The sequence below is a fragment of the Microcebus murinus genome, chromosome 8 (assembly GCF_040939455.1).
Source record: "Microcebus murinus isolate Inina chromosome 8, M.murinus_Inina_mat1.0, whole genome shotgun sequence".
Classification (NCBI taxonomy): Eukaryota; Metazoa; Chordata; class Mammalia; order Primates; family Cheirogaleidae; genus Microcebus; species Microcebus murinus.
The window spans coordinates 10,141,864-10,165,907 of NC_134111.1; the positions used below are offsets into that span (position 1 = coordinate 10,141,864).

The 24,044-nt window shown below is 56.6% G+C and overlaps 1 protein-coding gene across 1 annotated transcript; it reads right to left on the reverse strand.

Moving 5' to 3' along the window:
* Positions 1-809: 809 nt before the first annotated feature.
* INHBB (inhibin subunit beta B) lies at positions 810-6,365 on the reverse strand. The gene is made up of 2 exons (XM_012749771.2): positions 5,918-6,365; positions 810-3,483 (listed from the first exon to the last, which is right to left on the reverse strand). The coding sequence occupies exons 1-2, from the start codon at positions 6,363-6,365 to the stop codon at positions 2,708-2,710; spliced, it is 1,224 nt and encodes a 407-aa protein (XP_012605225.1). The 3' UTR covers positions 810-2,707.
* Between the last annotated feature and the right edge of the window lie 17,679 nt (positions 6,366-24,044).

The following is a 24,044-nucleotide window of genomic DNA, read 5'->3' on the forward strand; positions in this document are numbered from 1 at the left end:
GGTCAGATAATGCCAGAAGTCCCCTGTACTCAAATGTCCTGAGATGTTCCGGGAAGACCACATGTGACCCAAACCCCACTGGCCCCGCAAAGGCGAGGCCACAGGGCTACAGAACTCCCAGGAAGCAGGTGGGCTCCATGCCCAGGGGCCCTGTCCTGGCTGCATGACCTCAGGCAGGCCCTGAACTCTCTAAGCCCCAGATTCTCAAACTCTGTAAAATGCAGGATAAAGCCACTTTCCACAAAGGTGTGATCAAGGCAGCAGGACTTAATAGGCATCTCAAGTCATGCTAGGCTGGTTACTACCACCACCACCGTCCACCCTTCTAGTCCCCACAGGAAAGGACGGTTAGCGGACTCACGGCCCGGCCCGTCTGTTTACCCTTCTATCCCCAGACGGCAAGCCTGTCCTGGGGTCGACCGGTGCTCACCACCTCTATTAGTAAATGCGGTGAGCACAGAGCTCAGGTGGGCTTCAGCCTCCAGGCTTTCCATCCGTGCGGGGGTGGGGGACTAGCCAGCACTGTCACATGGCAACACATGTGGGCTTGGTGAAAAATCAGTCTTGGGATTAGAAGGGTAAACAAATGTGTAATTCATGAATTTGCTAATTGTCCTTCATTTTGATCTCCTGCCATTTTTCCTAGAATCTCTGACTGACATACATCTCACGACAAGGGTTCAGAGATGCCGGCAGTGAGCTGCAGTGGCCGCTGGCATCCAACCTGGACATCGGGACACGCCCTCCTCCCAGTGACCCACCTCCGGCCCAGCCCCCCACCCCCGACATCACACGAGGCAGGAAGCCCATGGCACTCAATCTTTTATTTTCTTAAACTGTACACAAACGTGAAATACTTTAACAGCAAGTCTATGGGAAAATTGTTTGGTTTTAAATTATTATGAAACAGAACCTAAGGGGAGCTTTATTAAATAAACACAAAGATGAGGATTTAAGGATACACACCTGCATTCTACCACAGTCATGTTTTACTCTACCTTCTGGGTGTGTAAGGATAGAAAAGACACATCAAACTGAATAAACAAAATCCATTTATACCCTGAAACATTGGCAGGCCACTCGAGGGACCGTTCAGAACGTCCACCTCATATAAGATGGCCTCACCATCTAATAAAAATTAAAACTGATCTGTTGGCCTCTTTGGTTCCAAAATTATGTATAATACATTTAACTGTATTCATTTTTTTTGCTGCTATAAAAATAACTTCTTTTTTCAAATGGCAGTTTCTGACTAATCATGCAACTAAATCAGTGCAAACATTAAAAGCAATCATTCGCTTAAAAAAGAAGCAAAGGATTTCATTTCAAGTATAAAAAATATAAAAAGAGTCGTACGAGTCCAGTTTCGTCTAGTATGGGTCAACCCTTTAAATTGCATAGTTCATGTGGCACTTGGACATCTAGAGGGTGAGCGAGTTCAGTGCTCTGCCAAGGGCCACTTCTGGACACACGCAGATCGGCAAGTGCTATATCATGTGCGTTCGGGCAGGTCTGCAAGTGCTATGCGGGCGGACAGGCAGGCAGGTGAGTGGGCAGGGGCCACGTCCATGGCTGGCCCTGGTGGCCAGGGCCCACAGTGGCAACTTCTGCAAAGCAGCTGACAGCCTTCCCCAACTCTCCAAGACCAACTAAGCTGCTCCCTCCCTTGCCCTCTGCCGAGAGGGCACCCTCCCAGCATTTCCAGAATGCCTCCACCCCAGATTTCCTTCTGGGGCCATTCCCATCCCTTCCCCAACCAGTCCTAGAGGAATGTCCCCAGTGAAGGGACAGATTGCAACTTTTTTTCTTCCCATTTAGAATAATTCAATTTTTAACTTAAAAAGTCATACCTGGTAGAAAAGTCCCTTTTCAGTTATACAGCTGGAACAAATGACCTGTCAACTGTTGGCGATTAGTTAAAGCATCAAATTAAGACCCCTCTCCTCTCCCTCCCTCCCCACCCCAAAAACAAACACACACATAAGTCGTGTCAGGAACCCGAGAGCAACAAACAGTCAAATGGTCTTTGCCCCCGCTCCCCGGCCTCTGCCGTCTCGGATGGGCTGTGTCCTCTCTGGGCCCCTGTCCCTCTACAGGGGCAGAAAGACAGGCTCCCTGGTCTCCAGCACGGATCCGGGCAGGGGAGGAAGCAGACACGTTCAAGCCAGGAGGTGACGAGCAGAGCAGGCCGGGTAAGGCCGAGGGGCACACAGCCCTCCGCTTACCCGGAGGCCCCAGCCCTGCATCTGCTTTTCCTCTCGGGCTCTCTCTCACTGTCTCCGTCTTTGTGCTTTTATGTGTGCTCGGATGGCGCGATTCAGAGTGGCCAGGCCAGCTGGAGGGGATGGTGGCTGCTCACCCCATTCTCTCCAACTGACAGGCATTCGTAGCTAAGCTGCCATTTGTCACCACATCCATTTGCTGGTATCCTGGAGGCTGCTGTGTGGGTGGCAGGATGCGTCGGGCTGTGCGTGGCTACGTGTACATTTTAAAGTATTTCATGTCAGTTGAGAGTTCTCGCTCTGGTTTTGACTGGTTGCTCTATGAAGTAGTAGAAAGACATTTCAGGCCTCACAGGCTGCAGTATCTCTGCACCCCAACGCGACGACCACGCGCAGCCTGCCGTGCACCCCGCTCCTGCAGGGGCTGGAAGAAGCCCACCCAGGACTGCCCTCCACGCCCCGCTGCCTCGCCCCGCCCACCGCTGTCAGGCGCAGCCACACTCCTCCACGATCATGTTGGGCACGTCCCGCTTGACGATGTTGTACTCGTCGTCAAAGTACAGCATGGACATGGTGCTCAGCTTGGTGGGGATGCAGCAGGAGTTCACTGTGCCGGGGTTCAGGCCCCGCATGCGGTACTGGTTCACCACAGCCGTGTGGAAGGAGGAGGCCGAGCCGGGGACCCCCGCCAGGTAGGCTGGGCAGCTGCCCTCACAGTAGTTCCCGTAGTAGCCGGTGGGTGCAATGATCCAGTCGTTCCAGCCGATGAGGCGGAAGTCAATGAAGAACTGTTGCCTGCAACAGAGGCTGGTCCTGCCATCGCACTCCAGGCCTCGCTTGCGAATGCGGTGCCTGCTGTCGCCCAGCCGAGCCTGCACCACCACAAAGGGCCTGTGCGACTCCTCGCCCGGGTCCACGAACACAGGCACCACTGCCAGCTCCTGGCAGCTGTCGCACTGCACGTCCAGGTTGAGTCGCCGCTCACCCCGCTCAAACAAGGCCTGAATGGCCTCCGTGATGGGGAAGGTGTGCCAACCACTGCGCTTGAGGTCCACCTTCTTCTCCACCACGCTCCACCTGTCGCCATGGCCCTGCTCCTGGTAGTACACTTTGACCCGCACCTTCCGCCGGCTGCCCTTCTCCAAGACATAGGGCAGGAGTTTCAGGTAAAGCCACAGACTGGCCTGTACCACAAACAGGTTCTGGTTGCCTTCATTGGAGACGAAAAAGTAGAGGCGGACCCGGGAAGAGGCGAGGCCATCTGCGGAGAAGAGGGAGAACAGGCCAAGTTAATTCCACAAGAACACGAGGCAATGGGGGAAACGGACTCTCCGCTGCAGGATGCTGGAATGCAGACGCGCCACACAGCTGGAACACGTTACTGACCAGAAATACCGTTCCTGGGACTGGGGCCTCTGCTGTAACCTGGGAGAGGCAGAGAAAATCGTTTCCCATTGAGAAACCCGGACCAGGTTGGTGCTGCGGGGTCCAGGCCTATAAAATCCTGCCTCACCTCTCCCAGGCCAGGACTCCCTGGAGACAGGCTGTCAGGCCTCAAAGCTCAACAGAGGAACTTGTCAGGAGGCCAAAATCTTAACAAGTTGTTATGGGTATCTGTGAATCTGAAAAACAAAACCAAGGATTGCAGGGAGGATTTGGGAGTGGGTTGTTTTAGGGGGGTTTTTTTGTTTTTTGTTTTTTGGTTTTTTTTTTGGTTAACATAGGGCATTGCAAAATCAAGCTGAGCCACCTACTGCCTCTTCCCAGTGTTTACCTAAGCATGATCTGACCCAACCCCCAGTGGAACCTCGACTGCAAACAAGCAAGCTCTGCTCAGATTTCTGACGTAGGAACGTGCGCTTTGCAGGCTGCAAAGTGCAGCCCTTGTTTCCAAGTAGCTCCAAGGGACGAGACATTCAGCCTTGAAACTTGAGGTCCAATCCTTTGACAAGACTCTGGCTCCCCATTAATGACACGCTCAAAATCTCCAAGGAAAAGGGGGCTGGCTTGTTAATTCTCACAGTAATTCAGCTCAACAAGAATGGCTGTGCCAACCAAGAGATGACTCCCCTCTCATCCTGCATTTCAGTGACCCTTCCCCCTGTGACGATCTCTACTTCTCTACTTTTTCCTTTTTTTTTTTCCGGGAAGAACAAATAAGGCAACTGTGTGGCTAGGGCTGGTTTTATCAAACCTCCCACCATGGCCCCCCCAGCCCCTGCCTCAGGCCTTGCCTGGCTTCTCTAATAACACTGACATCTGACTTTGAAATGGGGGAAACTGCAGCCTTAAAAGCTGGTCTTGGGCGAGCTGCCTGTGACCTGAATCTGTTATTTATAAGTCAAAGAGCTGGCTCCGTGAAACGGACCAGAAATATAACAGCCCCCGCTGTCATTTTGTGCCACCGGGACCAAAAGGTCTCCTCAACCTTCCAGAATCACATTTCTACTCTGGGCCCCAAAGCACCTTTTAATCCGAGCCCTCTAATTGCATGTGGAGCTTTCCCTGACTCACTTTAGTGGACAGCTAAAACGGCAATGCATTTCTTTCTAAGCACAAACCGGCCGATTGTCTCTGCTTTTCTCCACACCCGGCCATGCAAAACTTTTCATCCCTTTTCATCCCCAGGCTGCCTGCTGCCTGAGGGGGGGTGCATTTGCAGCCAGGGTCTCAACTGCTCACCCCCCCCAGGCTCCCTGCTTGCCCCCGCCCTGACTGCACCGGGGCTTCCCCCTCTACGACCTTCTCTGCAGTCCCCTCGCCACAAATGGGGCTGAGCTCCAGGCACAAAAGCCAGCCTGGCTTATTCAAGTCCTGAAAAGGACAGCGGAGTCGAAAGCACTTGCAGCATTTCAGCGCCGGCACATTTTTCTCCTTCTTTTAAAGTTCCAAAAGATTCTTCTCTCCCTGATTTTTATATTTAGACAATGTTAGAGATTTGCAATGAAGGGGGAGGGCAGGAATTCCAGAAAGAAGTCCCACCCTTTGTTAACTATGAACTCTGTGGTTCTCGGGTAAGAGGGCTGCAGCGGCTGCCAGGCAAGCCGAACGGCACAGGGCTGTTCCCGAGCCCAGCCGCGTCTTTCTCTGCGTAAATGATGGACCTGTTGAGAAGCCTGCCTTCCGCTCCATTCCGGTGCCCACACAATCGGAAGAGAGGTTGCCTAGCTCTCCCCAGCGCGGCTTCAGCAATCCTGGCAAGCCCACGCTGCCCGGTGATGGAAGCGGCCCCAGGGGCCTCTCACGCAGGCACACACACACGCACACACACACACACTCCTCCAGCCCACGTATATCAACAAGCACACACATCTCCATCCACACTGCTAAGCCTACACTCTGATCGTGGGAAACAAAAACATTAGGCAATCACCAAGCAAGTGCCCGCAGAGCCAGGGCCGTGCGCATCTGCCGGGAGGGGGACGCGCGCCCAGAGGCGCTGGGGCCCGGTTCCCTAGAGCAAGGGTGGAGGGCAGGGCGCTCTGCGGCGGGGTTTAGGGGAGCAGGAAGAGGTCTGCGGCACGGCACGGGGGAAGAGGATTGCAACCCAGCCAGGGCTTGGAGGGCCACGGCTGAATGGGCCGAGCCCCAGTGTGGCTTGCCCCCCACCGGGCGCGGGCTACGGCAGCGGGCCGGAGCTGGCAAGAAGAGAGCAAGAGAGCGCGGCCACGGCTGGTTGCCGGGGCTTGACCCACCTGTCTCCGCGAAGCTGATGATTTCTGAGACGCGCTCCTGCCCGTCGGCGCCCGGGCTAGCGTGGCCGTCGAGGTGCGGGATCTCCACGCGGCCGTCCTCGCGCACCTTGCCAGCGTGCAGCTTGCGCAGGGCCGTGACCATGGCGGCCTTGGGCACGGCGTGCGTGATGTTGGGCCGGCCCCGCATCTGCAGGCGGCTCAAGATGTGCCGCTTCACAGCCTCCAGAAAGTCGCCGTCCACTCGGCCCAGCTCCTCCGGCCTCCGGAAGCCGCCGCACGACGTACAGGTGTCCTGTGAGCCTCCCGGGGCTCCAGGTGGCGGGGGTGGCGGGGGCGCAGCGGGCGACGGCGGGGGTGTGGGTGAGCCCCAGGCCTCAGGCCCCAGCCAGCCGGCCGCCAGCAGCAGAAGGCAGGCGGCCCCCAGCGCCCGACCGGGCAGCCCGTCCATGGTGCGCCGCTGGCGACGAGGGCGCCCGCCGCGAGGCGAGCCGAGCCGAGCGCAGGGCCGGGCTCTGGGCTCCGGGCGCGCCGCCCCGCCCCACCCCCGCCCGCGCCCGCGCGGGCCTCCGCCCGCCCGCCGAGAGGGCCGCCGCGGGCTCGCAGGGGAAGAGGCCGGCCGGGCCGTGGGGGTTCCCGCGCGGCGGGGAAGGGGCGCCGAGGGCCACGGGGGCCGGAGGGGCGCGCCGGGCGAGGCAGGGGTCGAAGGGTTACTGCCGCACGGGCGTCTCGGGGCGCCTCGGCATCTGCAGCCTTCTCCCCATCCTCTCCGCGTCGGGGCTCCGAAGCCCCCGCTCGGGTGAACCGAAAGCAGCGGCAGCAGCGGCTCGGCCGCCGGGCAGGGAAGGTGGAGAAAGAGCTGGTCGATGCAACTTGGCCGAGACGGAAGCGAAGGCGCTGGAGCCCCGGGAGCAGAGCCGGGCGCGGCTTGGCGCGGCGCTGCGGCGGGCGCTGCGGCGGGCCCCGCGCTCGCACCTGAGCGCCTCGCCCTCACCGCTCCGCGCCGGGGAAGAACCGCCGGCGGCAACGGGCAGGTCGTCCTCGCTGGGGGCGGGCGGGCAGCGGCGTGGAGCGAGCGCGGTGCCGGGGAGCGCCGGCTGCGGGGGCCCTCTTACAAGCGGCGCCGAGCGCTCGGCCGCGGGCCCTGCAGTCTTCCCGGCGCGTCACACGGCAAAGTTGTCTCCAGGCTCCCAGGGCGCCGCATCCACGGGCGGGCGGGCCGGCCGCTGCGCGCCTCACCCGGGCCTCTGCTCCGCCGCCTCCTCGCTGCCGCCCTCCCTCCCTCCGCCTGCCCGCGCGGGCCGGCCGGGCGCGGGGCGCTGGGCGAGGAAGGCGAGGGGGACGCAGGGTTCCTCTCGCCCGTCTCCCCTGCCTGCTGCTGCGGCGGCGATCTCGGCTCGAGCGCCCAAAAGTCTTGCGGCGTCCCCGGGTGCGGGTGCCCTCGCTCGCGCTCCACTGGCACACGCCGCAGGGCCGGGAGAGAGCGGGCGGGTGGCGGCAGCGTCCCCGCGGCCGGCCGCGGCACAGAGCGCAGAGCACGCTGAGGAGTTCTTTTTGCCCTCTCTTCTTTTACTCTCCCCGTTTTTGCTCCCAAGGAGGAAAAAGAGCCGCACAGTCTCCGTATGTGCGCGCGCGTTGAGATAGACGTTGGCAGAAATAAAAGGGGGGGAGGGTGTCGTCCTGCCGTGCGGGAGGAGACGGTCCGCGCCTCCCCGCTCGGGCTTCCCGGGGGTGGGGGGCGGAGGAGGAGGCGGAATCTGTTCAGGTCGGGGCTGCCCACCCCCGCTTCCCTCCGCTCTTTTCCTTTCTGCCTTCGGGAGAAGGAGGGGCGAGCCGGCCCTCTCCCCTCCCCCAGCAATGCCAGGCTACTTTTGCTGCCTCGAAACTTTCCCACCACGTGGGCGCCCCGGACCCTCGCCCAGCTGGGCGGCGGGCGGCACCGACGGGCTCCTGGCGCGGGACCCGGGTGCTGGCCCGCCCCGCCCCCCGCCGCGCTCTCCCCGCCGCCGCGCAGGCCCTGCCCTTGTCCCAGCAGCCGCCCTCCCCAGCAGGGAGAGGCGACTCCGCCGCTGCGGCCGCCCCCGGCCCTCCTAGGGCGCTCCCTCCTGGGCTGGCCTGGAGAGGCGGGGATGACGGCGCGGCCTCGGACGCCGAGAGCAGCAGATGCCGGCGGATGCCGCTCCCAAGCTGCAGTGCCCGCAGCGAGCGCCCCCGGGCCGCCGTCGTGCTGGCCAGGCATGGGCCCTGCGGGCCGGAGCGGGGGAGGCGGCAGTCGCTGGAGGCCTGGCCAGCTGCTGCCTCTGCCGGGCCAGGAGGAACGCCTCGATTGTGCGGGGTCCCAGCCTCTCTCGCGCGGAGGCCCCTGAGCCCCAAGGCTTGCTGAGCTGGCAGGGTCTCCAGCACCTCCCCCCAGGACCCTCCATCCCCACCCCGTTCCCCTCCTGCCAACTGGCAAACTTTGGCCTCAAACCCTAGTTCCAGTCGGGGCTCAGCTCCTGCCAGCTTTGTAGGAGTGACCTTGGATAGAGTCCTCGCCTCCTCTAGTCTCTGCCTCCTCTTCGGTAAAGGGACAGTAACACCTATCTCACATGGCAGCCCAGACAGGCAACTGGGCCAGGCTCCTCACAGAACTGGATAAAGGATGGTTCCGTTCTGAAGCAGCCGGACAAGAACGCTGTCAGTGGAAACCCGACCCCCAGCCCCGTCCAGAACCCCACGTGTAGTCCGTTCCTTCTGTACCTCCTCGTCCCCCGGCAGGGCCTGGGGCAGCACAATAGAACCCAGGGTGCGCACAGCGCCCAGGGTCAGGATGTGGCCTCGCCTCTCCCCTTGTAACACGCGGGACTGAGAGGCAGACGCGGAATGGGCGGTCATTCTGGCTTTTCTAGGATGCTGGGGACGACCCAGGCGGAGCGTGGCCTCCTGCCCCGCCCCCCACCGCCAACTCTGGGGCCAGCCCTGCGGCTGGGGAGCTCGGCCAGGACCGCAGCCCGGCCGAGGCCGAGGCCGCAAGTCTGGAGGCCGAGCGCCCCCTCCCTCCCAATCGGAGGAACAGACCTCACGCCGCGGGGCAAAACCAGGGCCACTGAGTTTGCCAGCCCCAAGCCAGAAGTGGGGTGCCCAGGAGGACCCGGGAGATGGCGGCGCTTCTGCGTCCTTAGACATTCTCGAAAGCCATTTCGAGACATTCTCGAAAGTCTCTGCTGCTCCATCGGGTTCCCAGCCCTGCCCTGTCAGGGAGCCTTTGGTCCCTGGGCAGGAAAGAGGTGCTTCTGCCTGGTGGCCCCGAAATGCTCAAGTGTTCCCACTGGCACATGCTGCTCTGGCCCTTGGGCTCTCTCCGTCACCATGGCCACCAACCACTTGGCAAAATCATCCTCGCTCTCTAAGACCCGCCCTGTCTCTTCCTTGGAGAAGCTGTCCTTGACCCTCTTGTGCCCTGAGGAAGTTTTTGGCTGACTGGGCCCCTCGGCCCAGTCCCTGGCTGTCGTCCCCTCACTTGTTATATCCTGTGTGGTGACCAGGCCTCCTGGGCCTGGTCTGGTGCCAGACCTGACGGACGGCCAGGGAGAGCTTATTGAAGCAATGATGGATTGAATGAATGAAGGAGAGAAGTCATAAGCCAGTGCAGGATTTAACACCCGCTACTCCCCAGCACAAGCCCTAGCAATGGTGTCCCTTCCCGTGGCCAGCCGCACTCGGGCTGCACGGGGCGGGGGTAGGAGGGAGTGCAGGTGAGGGGTCCCTGCCTTCAGGAAGGTGCAGCACCCTGCCCATTGACCTGGCACGGGGAGACGCAAAAGCCACTGCGCCCTTGCTGGTGGGAGGAGGGAAGAGGAAGCTACGGGGAGGGTCCACACCTTGCTCCCCTGGTGGAGGAGCTGTCAGCCCCACTGCCAGTCATCCGCTAGGAGGGAACTGGGTCAAGCGGTAGTCAGAAACCATCTGCTCGAGAAGCTGGGATTATCCCGCCCTCTGCTGATCCCCCAGCCCACGGGAACCAAGGGTGTAAATTGAGTTCTTCCAGATCACCTTTGTGTTTTTGGTGGGGTGGAGGGGGGCTTTTCCTGTTGCTTCAAAGCCTCCTTTAGCTTTGGGCTCAGTTCTCCTGGTACTGGTGACCTCAGCCTTCAATCTCCAGCTAGGGATCCGACTTTACCTGTCAGTTTTGAATACAATAACCCACGTCAGTGCTGTAGCCGACGCCCTTCACACGGGCTGCAGGACCAGGCCGCCCCCACGAGGGATGCTGGCTCCCTGCCACCATCAAGGAACTCCAGCCCAATGAAGAAGGCAGGAAGGAAACATGGTGACACTTTGCATTCAGGCACACAGAAGATGGAGGAGGTGTCCTTCAGGAAGCTCAGAGCACTTGCTCTCCCACCAGTTTTTTGTTTTGTTTTGTTTTGTTGCATAACCCATTGTTAAGTGTCAATTTTGGGATGATGAAAACATCCAAAAGTGACACAGCAAACCACCATAAAAGTGAGTCTTGGGGCTCATTTCCAAAAAGAATTGAGAACCCAGGGGCAGTTCCTGGCCCTGCAGCCCCTGCAGGGTTGGGGGTAAAGAGCCAGCCTCCACGTCAGTGGGCACAGGTTCCTGGGCTGGAGAAAGGCCTCTCTCGGGCAGAGCTGAGCTCAGGGACCCGGCCTGACTTTCCCACTGCTGGTTGAGAAGTCGCTGTTACCAAACATCACCATCGTGTGTCACACTTCTCCCGAACGACTCAATGTCTGCTGGAAGGAGCTGCATGCCAGGCCTGACAGTGTCCTGCCTAACTGGCAGCCCTCAATAGGGGAGATAGCCCGAGCCTGGAGCCAGGTTCCAAGGTGCATCCAGGGTACCTCCAAGAGTCAGAGGGTACAGTTAACAACGTGTGCCTTTATTAGCCAATGTGGTGCCCCCCAAGGCCACCTCATGCCTTTGAGGTTGCAGAGTCAGTCTTTGTTGAGAGAGTGGGCATGGGAGGGGTATTTTGGTAAGACAGCCCATATTCATCAGGGCAGCTAGATGGCTCCCACCTTAGGAGGGCCCCAGTGGCTGTTGGTCTCCATCCTTAAATCCCACGGTGGCCTCAGGGAGGGCACTGATCATCTCTGGCCCCACAGACACAGTGCCTGACTCAGTGAGTGCTTATGGACTGAAGGAGGGACAGGCGAAGGTGCTGAGGTGGCCCGCTTGACCAAGACCCTGTGGGACAGCAGTAGGCCTGGGACCGCAGTGCAGACCCTGCATCCCACAGCTGGCACAGTGGGCCTCGCGTGCTTCCACGCTGTGCTCCCATCCCCCCCAGGCATGCACGAGCACATCACACCTTCTCATGCCCCATTCTCGTTCCTGAACAGGATTCCACACAAAACCATCATGTAAGGTTTCTCGTGGACTGCACTGCTTTTGAGCTGACTCCTCAGCTCCCGGACCCCTGATATCTATTGTTTGTTAGCAAGAACCAAACCAATTGTTGTGTCTTTGCCCCATTCTCAGAAAGACTGAGGAACCCCAAAGGAGCTTGCTGGGAGGAGCCACCTCCACTTCACCTAGCAAAGGCTGCAGGCGGGGTGCCAGAGGCTCTGCAAGAGTGGGATTTAACATGTTTGAAACACTCAGGAAATATTTCAACAGCAGGCCCCATGGGGATGGCTGTCCAAGTTGGTATATTTTCTAGAAAAAAAAAAGTAGAGGTGCTAAATACAGCAGTTGGTTAGTGGCCCACTTCAAATTGCTAATCACAAACTATTTGTAGCACAGAATTTCTCTCCATTCATTCAATAAACACACTGAACTAGCTGCTGGGAATGCGGCAGTGCATGGTCATGGTCCCTGCCACCACCACCCCAGTCTACATGAACACGCGTGGCTCAGGGAGATGAATGAGACAAAGCAGAGAGGACAAGGGACCCACATCTGCCAGAGGAAGTCTCAGGGAGGCAGGACTTGAGCTGAGTTATGCAGGATGAGGGGGCATTTTCCAGGTGGGCTCCAGGCAGGTGTGAGGAGGGAAGGTGGGTGAGGACAAGGGTCCACGTGATGAGCCACATGAGAGCAGAGGCTAGGGGAGGAACCAGAGCAAGTCCAGTGTAGCTGGGCCCAGGGAAGGGGCAAGAAGAGGCCTTGTCAGCCCAGAGATGGGGAGTGAGGCCAAGAGAGCACACAGCCCTTGCAAGGGTGCTCTAGGAGGACATGGGCAGCGTTGTAGTGGCTGAGAGAGCCAGCCCATCAGGGAGGAGATAAGGGCCCAAGGCAAGGGGGGCAGTGAGAACCACATGGGAGGAAAGGGGAGAATTGGAATCCCCTCATCAGGACACCAGCCCTGGGCAACTAATGGGAGGTGGGAGGGCTGAGCAAGAGAACTGAAGATCCTTCTCCCATCTCTGGGAGGAGAGCTCCTATAGACAGCCCCCAGATGCCTAGGTGTGGCTCAGAGCCTGATGAGCTAACAAAGGAAAAGAGGAGCATTCCTAAGGTGCCTTCGCTTTGGGTCTCCAAACTCAGCTCCGTCCACTTTAGGAACACTTGGGTCAAAGAACTCTACTCCCTGAAAATAGCATTCCTCAGTCCGCAGCTCTTCTAGGACTTCAGAGCAGACCTTTGCAGACCTTCTCCTTGGTGGATGGGAAGCGACCTGCCTGTCCTGTGCCACCAGCAAAGAAAAATGCACAGCCAACCCAAGATAGCATTTCTTAGGTTCTCATAGGAGACAGGGACAGCAAAGAAACCAAGGAAATCACACCTGTATACAGACTTGACATCTTTGCTTTTTAAACAAAACCAATGAACTTGTTAGTCCATTGAAGTGTCCAGCGGCACCCGTAGCCTCCGTATTCACATAGCTCCTGCCTGTGAAGCCACCACCGTAGGGTAGCTCCAAAGAGAACCATCAGACTGTTGGGCTTCACGCAAGTTGTCCCCTTCCTGAAGTAAGACTCTAATTGAATTTTCACAGTCAGTAAAAGGGTCTCTGTCTCCCCATTGAAGGGAACTCCACAGGGGAGTCGCTGCAGTTGTAGGAGAAAAATCCCAAGCCATTGCCAGCTTTATCTGTGCCAGGCCTGGCTGCTGATTGGCTCCTCAGGCTGTGTTAATTTCAAGTCGTCTCAACTTTCAGCCCTTTTCAGCCCTTTCGCTGTAGGGCTGCCCTCCCTGCCTGCCCTCCACCCCCAGGCCTGGGAGTCAGGTGCTAATATGAAAAAGGAGGCATTTCTCACATACCTCCTTGGGCCCTGCATTCAACTCTTTCAGTGCCTTCCCTTTCTCATACACTAGATTATGGGTTGAAATGCTGGAGAAAAATAATGAATGAAAAGAGAAGGATCAGATTTTTGCTTGATGGATAAATGTATTTATATCTAATTAAGAGACCTCACTGTGAAGGAGGGTGTTCACACTTCGCTATGACTAGTCAAAAGAAGGTGTCACGTGCGTTATTAAAAAATCCCTTTAAGCCATTGTTTGTCACTGTAAGGTAGTCAAACTGTTGTTTACCTGAGCTCAACTAACCACGAATCCTGCAGTTCATTAATCTGTGCACTGTTGGACACACTGGTCTTGCACATATTGGGGATAACTAACCCTCTCCCGCCACAAGGGCATGTCCTGGGTTCAGGGCTCCTCAAGATGGTCTCCAGCCCTTCCTGATGCCTCCACCTATTGTCCGGAGGACCTAGTAGGAACAGAGCACTGTACCAGGCAAGGACAGGGCTGTGGCACTGTCCTGCCTTCAGATCCATTAGCAGGGAGGGCCGGGCACTTGGCAGCCGAGTGGGGACTTTCTGAGGCACTGGGCCACAAGGAAGGCAGTATGTCAGGAGCAGATGAGCGGGAGGAGCCCTGGCCCTGGGGTTTTGCAGAGGGTAGAGGGACCTTGGGGGAGAGCTTCCTGGGTGGGCACTGAGGGTTGGAGCAACCCTCAGTTGCTCCAACCTTGGAGGGAGGAGGTAGGGACGAGCTTGTCAGGGTCAGGGAGGGCTGTCTGGCCAGACAGCAGACTCCTAAAGAGTGGAGTGGGGTCATGGTGACTCCGAAGGCCTCCATACCAGCCCTCAGCTGTCTCGTCTGCACTTCTCTTACATGAAAGAAGGAAACCTTGGGAGCTTAAGCCAATATTATTTTGGGATTTCTGCTCTATGCAGCCAAACCTAATATTAACTAATGTTAATTTTAATTAACTAATGTTAATGTTAACCTAATGTTAATTCAAGGAGGCACAAAGCTGAGCTGGGATGACCCCCCAGTTAGGGAGCAGAAGGAAAAAGAAGACAAGAGGCAGAGAGGGGCAGCCAGGAAGGGGGAAGAAAAGCAGGACAGGGTGGTGTCCACTGCCAGCAGGGACCCTGGGCAGCAGGGTGGTCTCGGATGAGGCCAGGAGAGGGTGCTGCAGTTGGCAATGTGGGGTGGGCTGGGAGGTGGGGGGGTCTCTGAATTAACAAACTGACCCGGGGTAAGGAAGGCATGGAGGACACATAAGGGTGTGGTCTGCCCTCCTGACCCAGGTCCCAGGGAGCCCAGAGCTGCAAGGCTGGGGCTGCAGTGGGGTCTCTTCAGCCGGGAGGCCCCCAGCAGTGGGAGCCAAGGGATGGCTGACCCTCAGGAGTAGAGGCAAGCAGAGCATGGGGAGGTGTGCAGGCCAGCCCCGGGACAAGGGCAGCGACAAGACCCCGTGCCCAGGGGGACGCGCTGCCTGGGGCGTCTTACATGGGGAGGTGGAGACAGAGCTCGCGCCAAAGCCAGGCAACGAGGAGGCGCGCGGGGCGGTGGAGGGCAGGAGAAGGTTGATGTAGGAACGGAGTTCAAAGGACTGGATGTGGGAGGGGCGTGTGTGTTTGGGGGTCTGTGTTGTGTGGCATGCTTAGGGTATGTGAGTTGGGGAGTCGGCGTTGTGTGTTGGGATGTGTGTGTTGGGTGTGTGTACTACTGTGTGTATGGGGTGGTGTTAGGGTATGTGTGTACTGAGGCATACATGTGCGTGGTATGTCTGGGGGCATGTGGGTTGGGGTGTGGACATTGGAATGTGTGTGTGTGTGTGTGTGTGTGTGTCTAGATATGTGACTGAGGAACCAAAACACAGGCACACGGTGACCAGTCTCAGGGTGCTTCGGGACAGACCTAGAAGGCAGAGTGACCTGGGGCTTGTGTGGGGTGAGGAAGGGTGGAGAATGGCAGGTGTCTGGCATCGGGTGGTGTTTCCCCAGGCATGTCTGTCACCAGGGACACGTCCTCAGCATTCTTGCTGTGGCCGCAGCCCCACCGCTGGGCCCCCTGGGCTGGAAAGCTTTGGGCTTGCTGAGACACACTTGTCCTGCAGCCGCACAGCCACAGAAAGAGAATGTTTCCCAGCTGCCCTGGAATGGCTTTCCCTGGAAGCATGCTGCAGCACGGCCTGCAGGATGAGGCGGGACAGGAAGGGGCAGGCGGCCCTCTCCCCATCTGAGGTTCCAAAGGGTCGCTGAGAAGAACCACTCGTCAGCACCAGCACCAGGACTCGGGGACGGCTCGCCTCTGGACCGACTCCACCAGGCCGCGTGAATGTGGGGCCATTTCGGTAAGCAGGTGCCTGTCCCCAGTCTGCCCTGGGGTACAAGATGTGCTGCTTTTGGAGACAAAGTGATGACAGCCAAGCCTGCTGCAGGAAACAGGAAAGCTCCTCGTATGTTACAGCAGGAGGAGTCATTCCTCGGTGGATACATCGTTCATCACTACCTCACTCCTATCGCACAGCCTTTTTCAGTGATTCTCCACTGTGAAAAAGAAAGGTCCAACTCCTTAGGCTGCCTGGGAGGCTTTTCTCCAGCTCCTGCCATCCAGCTTTTGATGAAGACTCCCTTCCTCACTCCCAGCAGCTCACTCACCGGGTCTCTCTCTCCTCCAGCCCCTGAAAGCTACTCCTCGTGACCTAACAGGCCCTGGATTTCTGGGATGACCCATTTTCCTGGCTTGCCTGGGAGGAAGGGGTTCCCTGGGCTGCGGGACTGTCAGTGGTAAAACCAGGACAGTCCAAACAAACCAGGCCAGGCTGCATACCTCACTCCGGTGTATCTCCACTCCTGCCATGTGCTCAGCCTGCAGTGCCTTCCCTGAACCTCGTCTGCAAGAACACTCTAACCAAACGTGCCTCAGCACCACTGCCTCCCTGAAGCTTCTCCTCATCAGCTCCTGACACCATGAAAAGCAGAGAGCCTGCCGCGTGGTTCTCTGTGCCTTCCTGGTAGCCTGCACATAGCTCCAACATGAAACTTCAATACTTTACTATCTAGATGAACTAAATACTCTGTCTTGCCCACCAGACTCTGAGGTTCCAGAGGACAAAGGGCTATGCAGGTCACGGTTGCGTCGCAAGTGTTTGCTGAACTATTTTCAAATACAGTGGGAAGGGATTCTGTGATGTATGGCCACACCCAAGACAGATTTCTTCCAAAAACTTCTGAAAAGTCATCTTAGTCCATTCATTTAACAAATACTTACTAAGTACCTATCCTGTGTGAGGCCCAGGAGATGTAGCAGTGAACGAGACAATCAAAATCTCTGTTCTCATGGAACTTGAAATCTAGAGGGTAGAAGGGAGAACAGACAACGAGGCATGCCTTAAAAAGTAAGTAATTTCAAAGAGTGAAAAGGGCCATGCATTTTTTTTAAAAGAAGGTTAACTAGAAGCAGACTGGTCAGGGGGCTACATAAGTCAGAAAAGCCCCCTCTAAAGGGGTCAAAAGACAAGAAGGAGGCCGTCACAGAGATCTGGGGGAAGGCCTGCAAGGTGGAACTAAGCTTATAATGTCCAAGGCACAGGAAGAAAACCAGCATGCTTGGAACATGATACAGCAGGAACAGAATGGTCGGATGAAATAAGAGAGGTAGAGGCCAGATCACATTGAGCTTTGCAAGCTCTACTTCTTAGGATTAGATTTGACTTCATTCAGTGACTGACACAAGATATTTCTCTGATTGGAGAAGCTCAGAATTAGGAATTCCAAGACTGGTATGATAGCTCTATGGTCTTCTGGGACCCATGCTCCTTCTACCGCTCTTATGAAGTTTCCATCAGCAAGGTTGTTTTATAATCACAGTAAGGCTGCTGGAGCACCATCCATCACGTCTCTATTTCAAGCAGTAGAAAGGAGAAAAGCATGGAAGAGCAAAACTTTGCATCCTCCCAGATGAACCAGCTCCCTTGAAAGGACAAGACCCAAAGCTCCACTCAGCAACCCCCTTTATATCTCATGGCCACCCTAGATGTTAAGGAGGCTGGAAAATACAGACACTTAGCAGAGTACTATGCCCCTCCAAATAAAGCCAGGGCTCAATCAGAAAGTAACAAACACAGACTAAATGCTGGGTGGGCACAAAGGGCATGGAAAGAGCTGGGTTGTGTTCTAAGTGCCATGGGAAGGCTTTAGAGGGTTTTATCAAGTGTTGCTGTGATTGATTTACCCAGTGAGAAGGTCGCTCTGGCTATGGGAAGAGAAGCACCTGTAGCTGGGGAGGAGTGGATGCAGGCAGATGCGTTAGAGGCAATAAACCAGGTGAGAGATGAGAGTGGTTGGTCTAGGGCTTCAGCCCAGCCTTGGTGAGAAGCCGCTGGATTTGCCTCTGCCTGGGGGCTGGTGCCGGCAGGACTTGCCAAAGGACTGGGTGTGGGTGTGAAGGAAAGAGGGGAGCAAGAGGAGGGGTCCCAGGTCACAGGAATGACAACCAGGAAGATGCAGTGCAGTTCGGGGGGTGGGAGGGGGTGCTGGGGAGGAGCAGGGGCAATACAGTTCTGCTTGAATATATTGATTTTGAGTGGTCCATTAGGCGCCAGGTGGGGCTGTGCATAGGCCGTGGAAGTTTGGGACTCAGGGCAGAGGTCATACAAACTTGGGGACACCCCCATATAGCTGGTATTGAGAGCCGGGGCAAATGAGCTCACCCAGGAAAGGGTGTGGATGGACAGAAGAGGACCCAGGATTAGCCCTGGGGCACTTGCCTTTAGAGATGAGAGAGCCCATGAGGGAGGAGGAAAGCCAGGAGAGAGGTAGGGAGGGAGCTCGGGACAAGTGCCAAATGCTTCCAGCAGGCGAGTGTGGTGAGAGCAGAGAATTCACCCCAGGACATAGCCATGGTGGAGGCTGGTAGCTACCTGATAAGACCAAGAGCCACAGCAGTAGGTGGGGAGGGGGGAAGGCCCCAGAAAGACCCTCCAGGAAAGTCCTCCCAGCAGTGTCGTGGAGGACTGCAGAGAAACGGGGCAGAGCTGGAGTCCCTCCCCAACAAGCCCAAGTGCCCAGGGCCATTCCAGAAACAGGACGGGCCCGCCCGGCTGCATGAGACCCCCAGAGATGGGGGACACAAAACACATTCAAATTCAGCCTTGGGTCCAGAAGGCCAGACCCTCACCACGGGAATGGAGGGTTGTATTATAAATCCCCTGCCAGGACGTGGAGCCATTTCAGAGCCAGCAAACCTGGCCCGAGTCCCCAACTTGGGACAAGTCCTGGTGCCAGGGGCAGTTACCAGCCAGGATTGCTCACTGTCTGAGAATAACGAACTCTGACCCCACGTATCTCTTTCTGGCTCTGAATCAGGTCTCCTGCATTTGGGGGATGCCCTGGTGCCGTGGAGTCCGTGCTGCTTCCTCACCTGGACGTCCCTGGGCCTTCATCACACTCGCCTCGCGCTGCCCCTTCCCTCTCTCTGGGCATCAGAGGAGGGAGGGCGCCGAGCCAAGACGGTTGGGACCACAGTTTTATTTTGTCTTAAGTTGTTTGTAGAAATTCCCCGGCACAGGCAAGAGCAGAGCGCATAGTACAGGGCGCCACACGCAGCAGTTGGTGCAAAGGGAAGGCAGTCATGGGTCCTGGGCTTCGTTTTCCCAACTGCGCACAGCAGTGCTTTCAAACTGTAGGTGAGCAAACACAGGTGGGTCATGAATCCAAAATTAGTGGATCAGAATCTTCATTCTTTTAGTGCAACAAAAAGGAATAGAGTAGAAGACGACATCAAATCACACATGAGAAGGTAAATACTATTTCGAGACACTTTTGCTTCAGTGATGTGTACGTCTCTACGTGTGCATGTGTGTTGTAGGTGGTGACGTCAAATGGGTTTGTTACGTGAATTTAAGATCACGTAGAAGAGGGTGAAGGCCACTGGCCTCTAGAAGCCCTCCTTCTTGTCTCCCCCAATTGCTGGACGAGGTCACATCAGCTGGAGCAGTTGTCCTGCACTGGCGGGGGTCTCGTGTCATACAGACAAGCTGGACTGGAGAAACGGTACATCCAAGCTGCGACGCCCTGGCTCACATGGATGAGTGCACGGTGCAGCCGCACACCGCCGGACAGCTCTGAGGCAGGCCGCCGTGCTGCTGGTGAGCCGGGGAGGAACCCAGCGCTCCCAACCTGGCTACACATGGGACGCGCCACTGGCCACGCGCCACCCCCCAGAGACGGAAGCGACTAGAACGAGGTGCTGCCTGGGCGTTGGGAGGGTTTAAAGCTTCCCGGGTGACTCTAACAAAGGGTCGGGCGAGAACCAGTAGCCTGGGAGGCAGTCCGAGCTCACGCTCACCTAGCTGGGGCTGTACCGCTGCCGCAGGACAGATGTGGTTGTCAGCTTCCGATCCTAAGCTGCCGGGTCACGGGCTGTGGCGGAAAGTGGCGCCCGGCCTGCCAGCTCCCAGCAAGCCCTCGGGATGGTCGGGCCAATTGTGCGGTCATTTCTGCCTCGTGTCCCAGATGCCCAAAATCATTCCTTTGAGTACAAACAAAACCACCGTGTCTCAATCCTGTTCATGGACCAGCCGGGTGCCAGTTCACCTTCAGCCACAATTCCTGACACCCCTCTAACTCCACACACATTTGGAAGCGGCTCATCTTCCAGGCCGCGGGGAGTCACCTGCTTTGCAGAGCGCTCCCTCCCTCTTCTCCCCGCCCGCCGCCCTCCCCTGCTCCTGCCTGGCCTCCATTTCCCTCTTCCTAAGTATCAGAGGAGGAAAGGGGCTATCCAAAGATAATTGAGGCCAGGATTTTATTTTATTTTAACTTGCTTATAGAAATTGCCAAGCACACGTAGGAAGAGAGAGGAGAGTGTGATGAGCCCTGTGCAGCCACCACGCGGCTTCAGAGGCCCATTCTCAGTTCCCGTTGGTGCACACACCAGCGGAGAGGACACCACAGCTTCCGGATCAGAGCCCCTGCCACCCCTCCACCACTGGGCTCAGAAGAAATAATGGAAAGCCTAACAAGTTAACCCTGGCCTGGGACTCAGACTCACCAGAGCCCCGCCCCATACGCCTGGCGTGCCTACTTGTTCCTTTCACTTGCCACTGACTTGAAGCTCAGATGCCAACTTATTTAAGGAGAAGAGCTGGGCTAGTGGAGGAACAGTGGACAGCTCACAGTCTGTCTTCAGAGAAGTTGCTGGTGGAATCCCAAGTCCTTGCTGGGTTTGGGGCCTGTTTACCCAAGTACTCAGCACCTGGCTGGCCGCTGTGGGGTTGGCCAATCAGTGCAGGAAAAAAAATAAAATTGCCTCCGGCCGGGCGCTGTGGCTTACGCCTGTAATCCTAGCTCTTGGGAGGCCGAGGCGGGCGGATTGCTCAAGGTCAGGAGTTCAAAACCAGCCTGAGCAAGAGCGAGACCCCGTCTCTACTATAAATAGAAAGAAATTAATTGGCCAACTGATATATATATAAAAATTAGCCGGGCATGGTGGCGCATGCCTGTAGTCCCAGCTACCCGGGAGGCTGAGGCAGAAGGATCACTCGAGCCCAGGAGTTTGAGGTTGCTGTGAGCTAGGCTGACGCCACGGCACTCACTCTAGCCTGGGCAACAAAGTGAGACTCTGTCTCAAAAAAAAAAAAAAAAAAAAAAAAAAAAAAAAAAATTGCCTCCGAACTCTATCAGCACCGAGGTCGCCGCCTTTGCTGTGGGTGAAAACTACGTCTGAGGTGTGTTTGTTCTGGGGAGGGAGACCAGGAACAGCAAAATGGCTCACTTCAAACTTGAGTGGCTTCGTCCAGGTTTTGCTCAATTCCCAGCTAACGGCTAAGCTATCTGAACTCCAAACCAAAATAAATACACCTCTGAAGTTGAACAATGTTATTACATCAAGGCTGATGTAATGGTTCCAAACCATGAGAAAATAGTATTCCGGCATAATGGGCCCTCTGTTGAGCCGAGGGAAGGCTGGGCTTCTGGCTCCTTGTCAACTGGAATTTGGCGTTTTCTGTCATTGTTAAGCTGGGTGTGTATGTAACCTAATTAACGATGTTGTAGTAACTGCGGTGTGAAAGTGTATAGATAGATATTAAATTTTAATTGAGTGGTGCAGAGTGGGTCCCTGAACCAACCCTAAGAAGAGTCCCAGAATGATCAGCCCCTGCCTGCCCCACCCCTCAGGCCCCTCCCAGACCAGCTCCTCACAGGGTGACACTTAGGATTTCAGTGCTCCCTCCCAGAAGGTCAGGGCTCAGGGGTGGAGAAAGGTCACAGCGCAAAGGCTGCTTCACTGTGGAAGACAGCGTCCAGAAAAGGGGAAGCGGTGCCGACTCCGAGAACATGTGCACGTGCGGCTCACACCCTCAGCGTAGCTGCAGACAGAGGAGAGGCTGCAGCCACACGGAGCTGAGCAGGACGTGCTCAGTGAGGACCATCCACTTGGTTGACACTCTGCACCAAGGGCCAGACACCTGCAGCCCCCAGGTTCATGGTGGCCCTGCCCCTGGCCTTCAGTGCTTGTCCCTGGGCTCCGCTCCCTTGCACCCTTCCTTGGAGTCCGGCCAGGCAGACAGCGTCCGGAGATGTGTCCTCCCACCCCCCATCCCAACAGGGTCAGAGGCTGCCATAGAAAGACTGTGACAGAAGGAGTCACAGGGTGTCCACTCAAGTTCCCGAATTGGAGAAATCTGCTGACCAAAGGAATCCAAGCCCTTCCAACTCCAGGTTCTACATAGAATGCAAAAGGTTTCTTGGTTTAGGTATTTTTACATATCATTCATCAACAACAAATGTCAACCACATGCAAATCTCAAAGCTGGCCTCTGCCCCAGGCCCATGGGCTCTAAAATCAAACCAGGCCAAGAGGCACAGGTGGGGACAAGCATTCATTATGTCATATCTCATTGAATTCCTGCCACAAAATTATCATTAACCCCATTTTGCAGATGAGGAAACAGAGGCTCAGGGAGGTTTAGGAAGTGGCCTGGCTTTCCACGTGTGGAGTCTGGCAGGGCCACAGGCCTCATCAGTAAGGTGAGCATGACACCCTGCTCTAGTCTGCTAGGGCTGCACTGACAGAGTGGCACAGATGGGGTGGCTGAAACAATGGGATTTATTTCCTCACAGTTCTGGAGGCTGGAAGTCCAAGGTCAAGGTGTCATCAGGATTGGTTTCTCCCAAGGCCTCGTTCCTCGGCTCGCAGTGGCCACCTTCTCCCTGTGCCATCCCTCATGTGTGTCGCTGTCCTAATCTCCTCTTCTTATAAGGACACGAGTCAGATCGGATTAAGGCCTGACCATGTGACCTCATTCCACCTTGATTATCTCCTTCACAGCCCTGTCTCTAAATGCAGTCACGTTCTGAGGCACTGAGCGTGAGGGCTTCACCACGTGAGTTGTGAGGGACACTCAGCCCCCAGCAGAGGTGCTGGTGGCATCAACGTGACGGTGCAGGCACAGTGCCTGGCCCACGGTGGGCTCACCAGGATGGGAGTGGTGTGCACAGGTGGGTCTAAGGACCACCACCTGTTCTTACTGGGTGCCTGCTCTGCCAGGCTGGTACCTGGGAGATGGCCCGACACCACCACATGAGTGACAGGGACGTGCAGGAGATGAGCAGCTGTGCCCAAAGTGGCCAAGTCACTCTGGGGGCCAGGAGCACACCGGTGGGGCTGTGTAAATATGCTCAAAACCCACCTGCCGATAGCCCGGACTTTGCACGCCTCCCGATGTCCTACAAGTGGGGCTGGGACCACTCTCCACCAGCCAAAGGAGCCTGGATGCCCTCTGGTTATAACCTCTCCCCTGCCCAGGGCGCAGCACGCAGCGTGGGCCCAACAAGGATTACTGAATGAGTGAATGAATAGATGCGAGTTCTGACCAACCTAGTCCTCCTGCTCTGCTCTCATTTCTTTCCTGCTGAAACTTCATTCTGAGCTCGGTAGGATTCCAGACCAGACTCACTGTCCACCAGCAAGGATGGGGCTCTCCTGAGCAGAGCTGCCCCTGGAATGTGAGACAGCCCACAGACAGGCAGGAAAACCACCAAATAAACGTGCACACATACACACACACATGCACACACACATGCACACACATGCACACACATGCACATACGCACACACATGCACGCACACATGCACACACATGCACACATGCACACACGTGCACACACATGCACACACGCACACACATGCACACACATGCACACACACATGCACGCACGCTGTGCTTGCATAGAGAACAGCACACACACATTTCCCAAACACGCCAGCAGATGTTCAAGAGGTGGGCACCCCAAATCCCTTTGGGGTTGAACGGTCGCCAGATTTGAAGCAGGGAAGCAGCAGCAGGTGCTTCCTGATGGGAGGGCTTGTTAAATGCTGGAACAAGTTACCTAGGGGAGGCTTCTCCACAGGCTCTACCACCAGGCCTGATCCTTGGCTGTCTGGACCAGCTTAGGTGTGGTCTCGCTTCCAGGCAGGAGGGAGAACTAGATGACCTCTTTGGGTCCCTTCCTGCCCTGGGATTTCAGGCAGACATTAACATCTGGGGAGTGACATTAGCTAAGAGATCCCAGTGGCCCGAAGCCAGCAGCAACAGGGTGGCCCGGTCTGGGCGATCCACCTGAAGCTAAGCAACTGGTAGAGTTGCAAACAGCAACAAGTCTGGCAGCTGCCAGGATTTCCCGCCTAACGAGGTGAGAAGCGGTGGATGGGGCTGCTCAGCCCCAGGAGGCAGGAGCCCTGACCACAGGGCGTGCGTGTGCACCCCCACGCGTGTCCCGAGACACACGTATGCAGAAGGTGTTTATGCAAAGGTGGTGGTGAGGCCTGCTTGGGAGGTCTCTCCTCTTAGATCCTGAAAAGCCTGATAAGAATCACAGCTTCCAAGCAAGAGTTGGACATGTTTTTCACACTTCGCTTTTCCTCACCACATCCT

Coding starts and splice junctions, on each gene's coding strand:
- INHBB (XM_012749771.2), bottom strand. CDS start 6,365: ATGGACGGGCTGCCCGGTCGGGCGCTGGGGGCCGCCTGCCTTCTGCTG. Junction 3,484..5,917: donor CATCAGCTTCGCGGAGACAG/GTGGGTCAAGCC, acceptor TCTTCTCCGCAG/ATGGCCTCGCCTCTTCCCGG.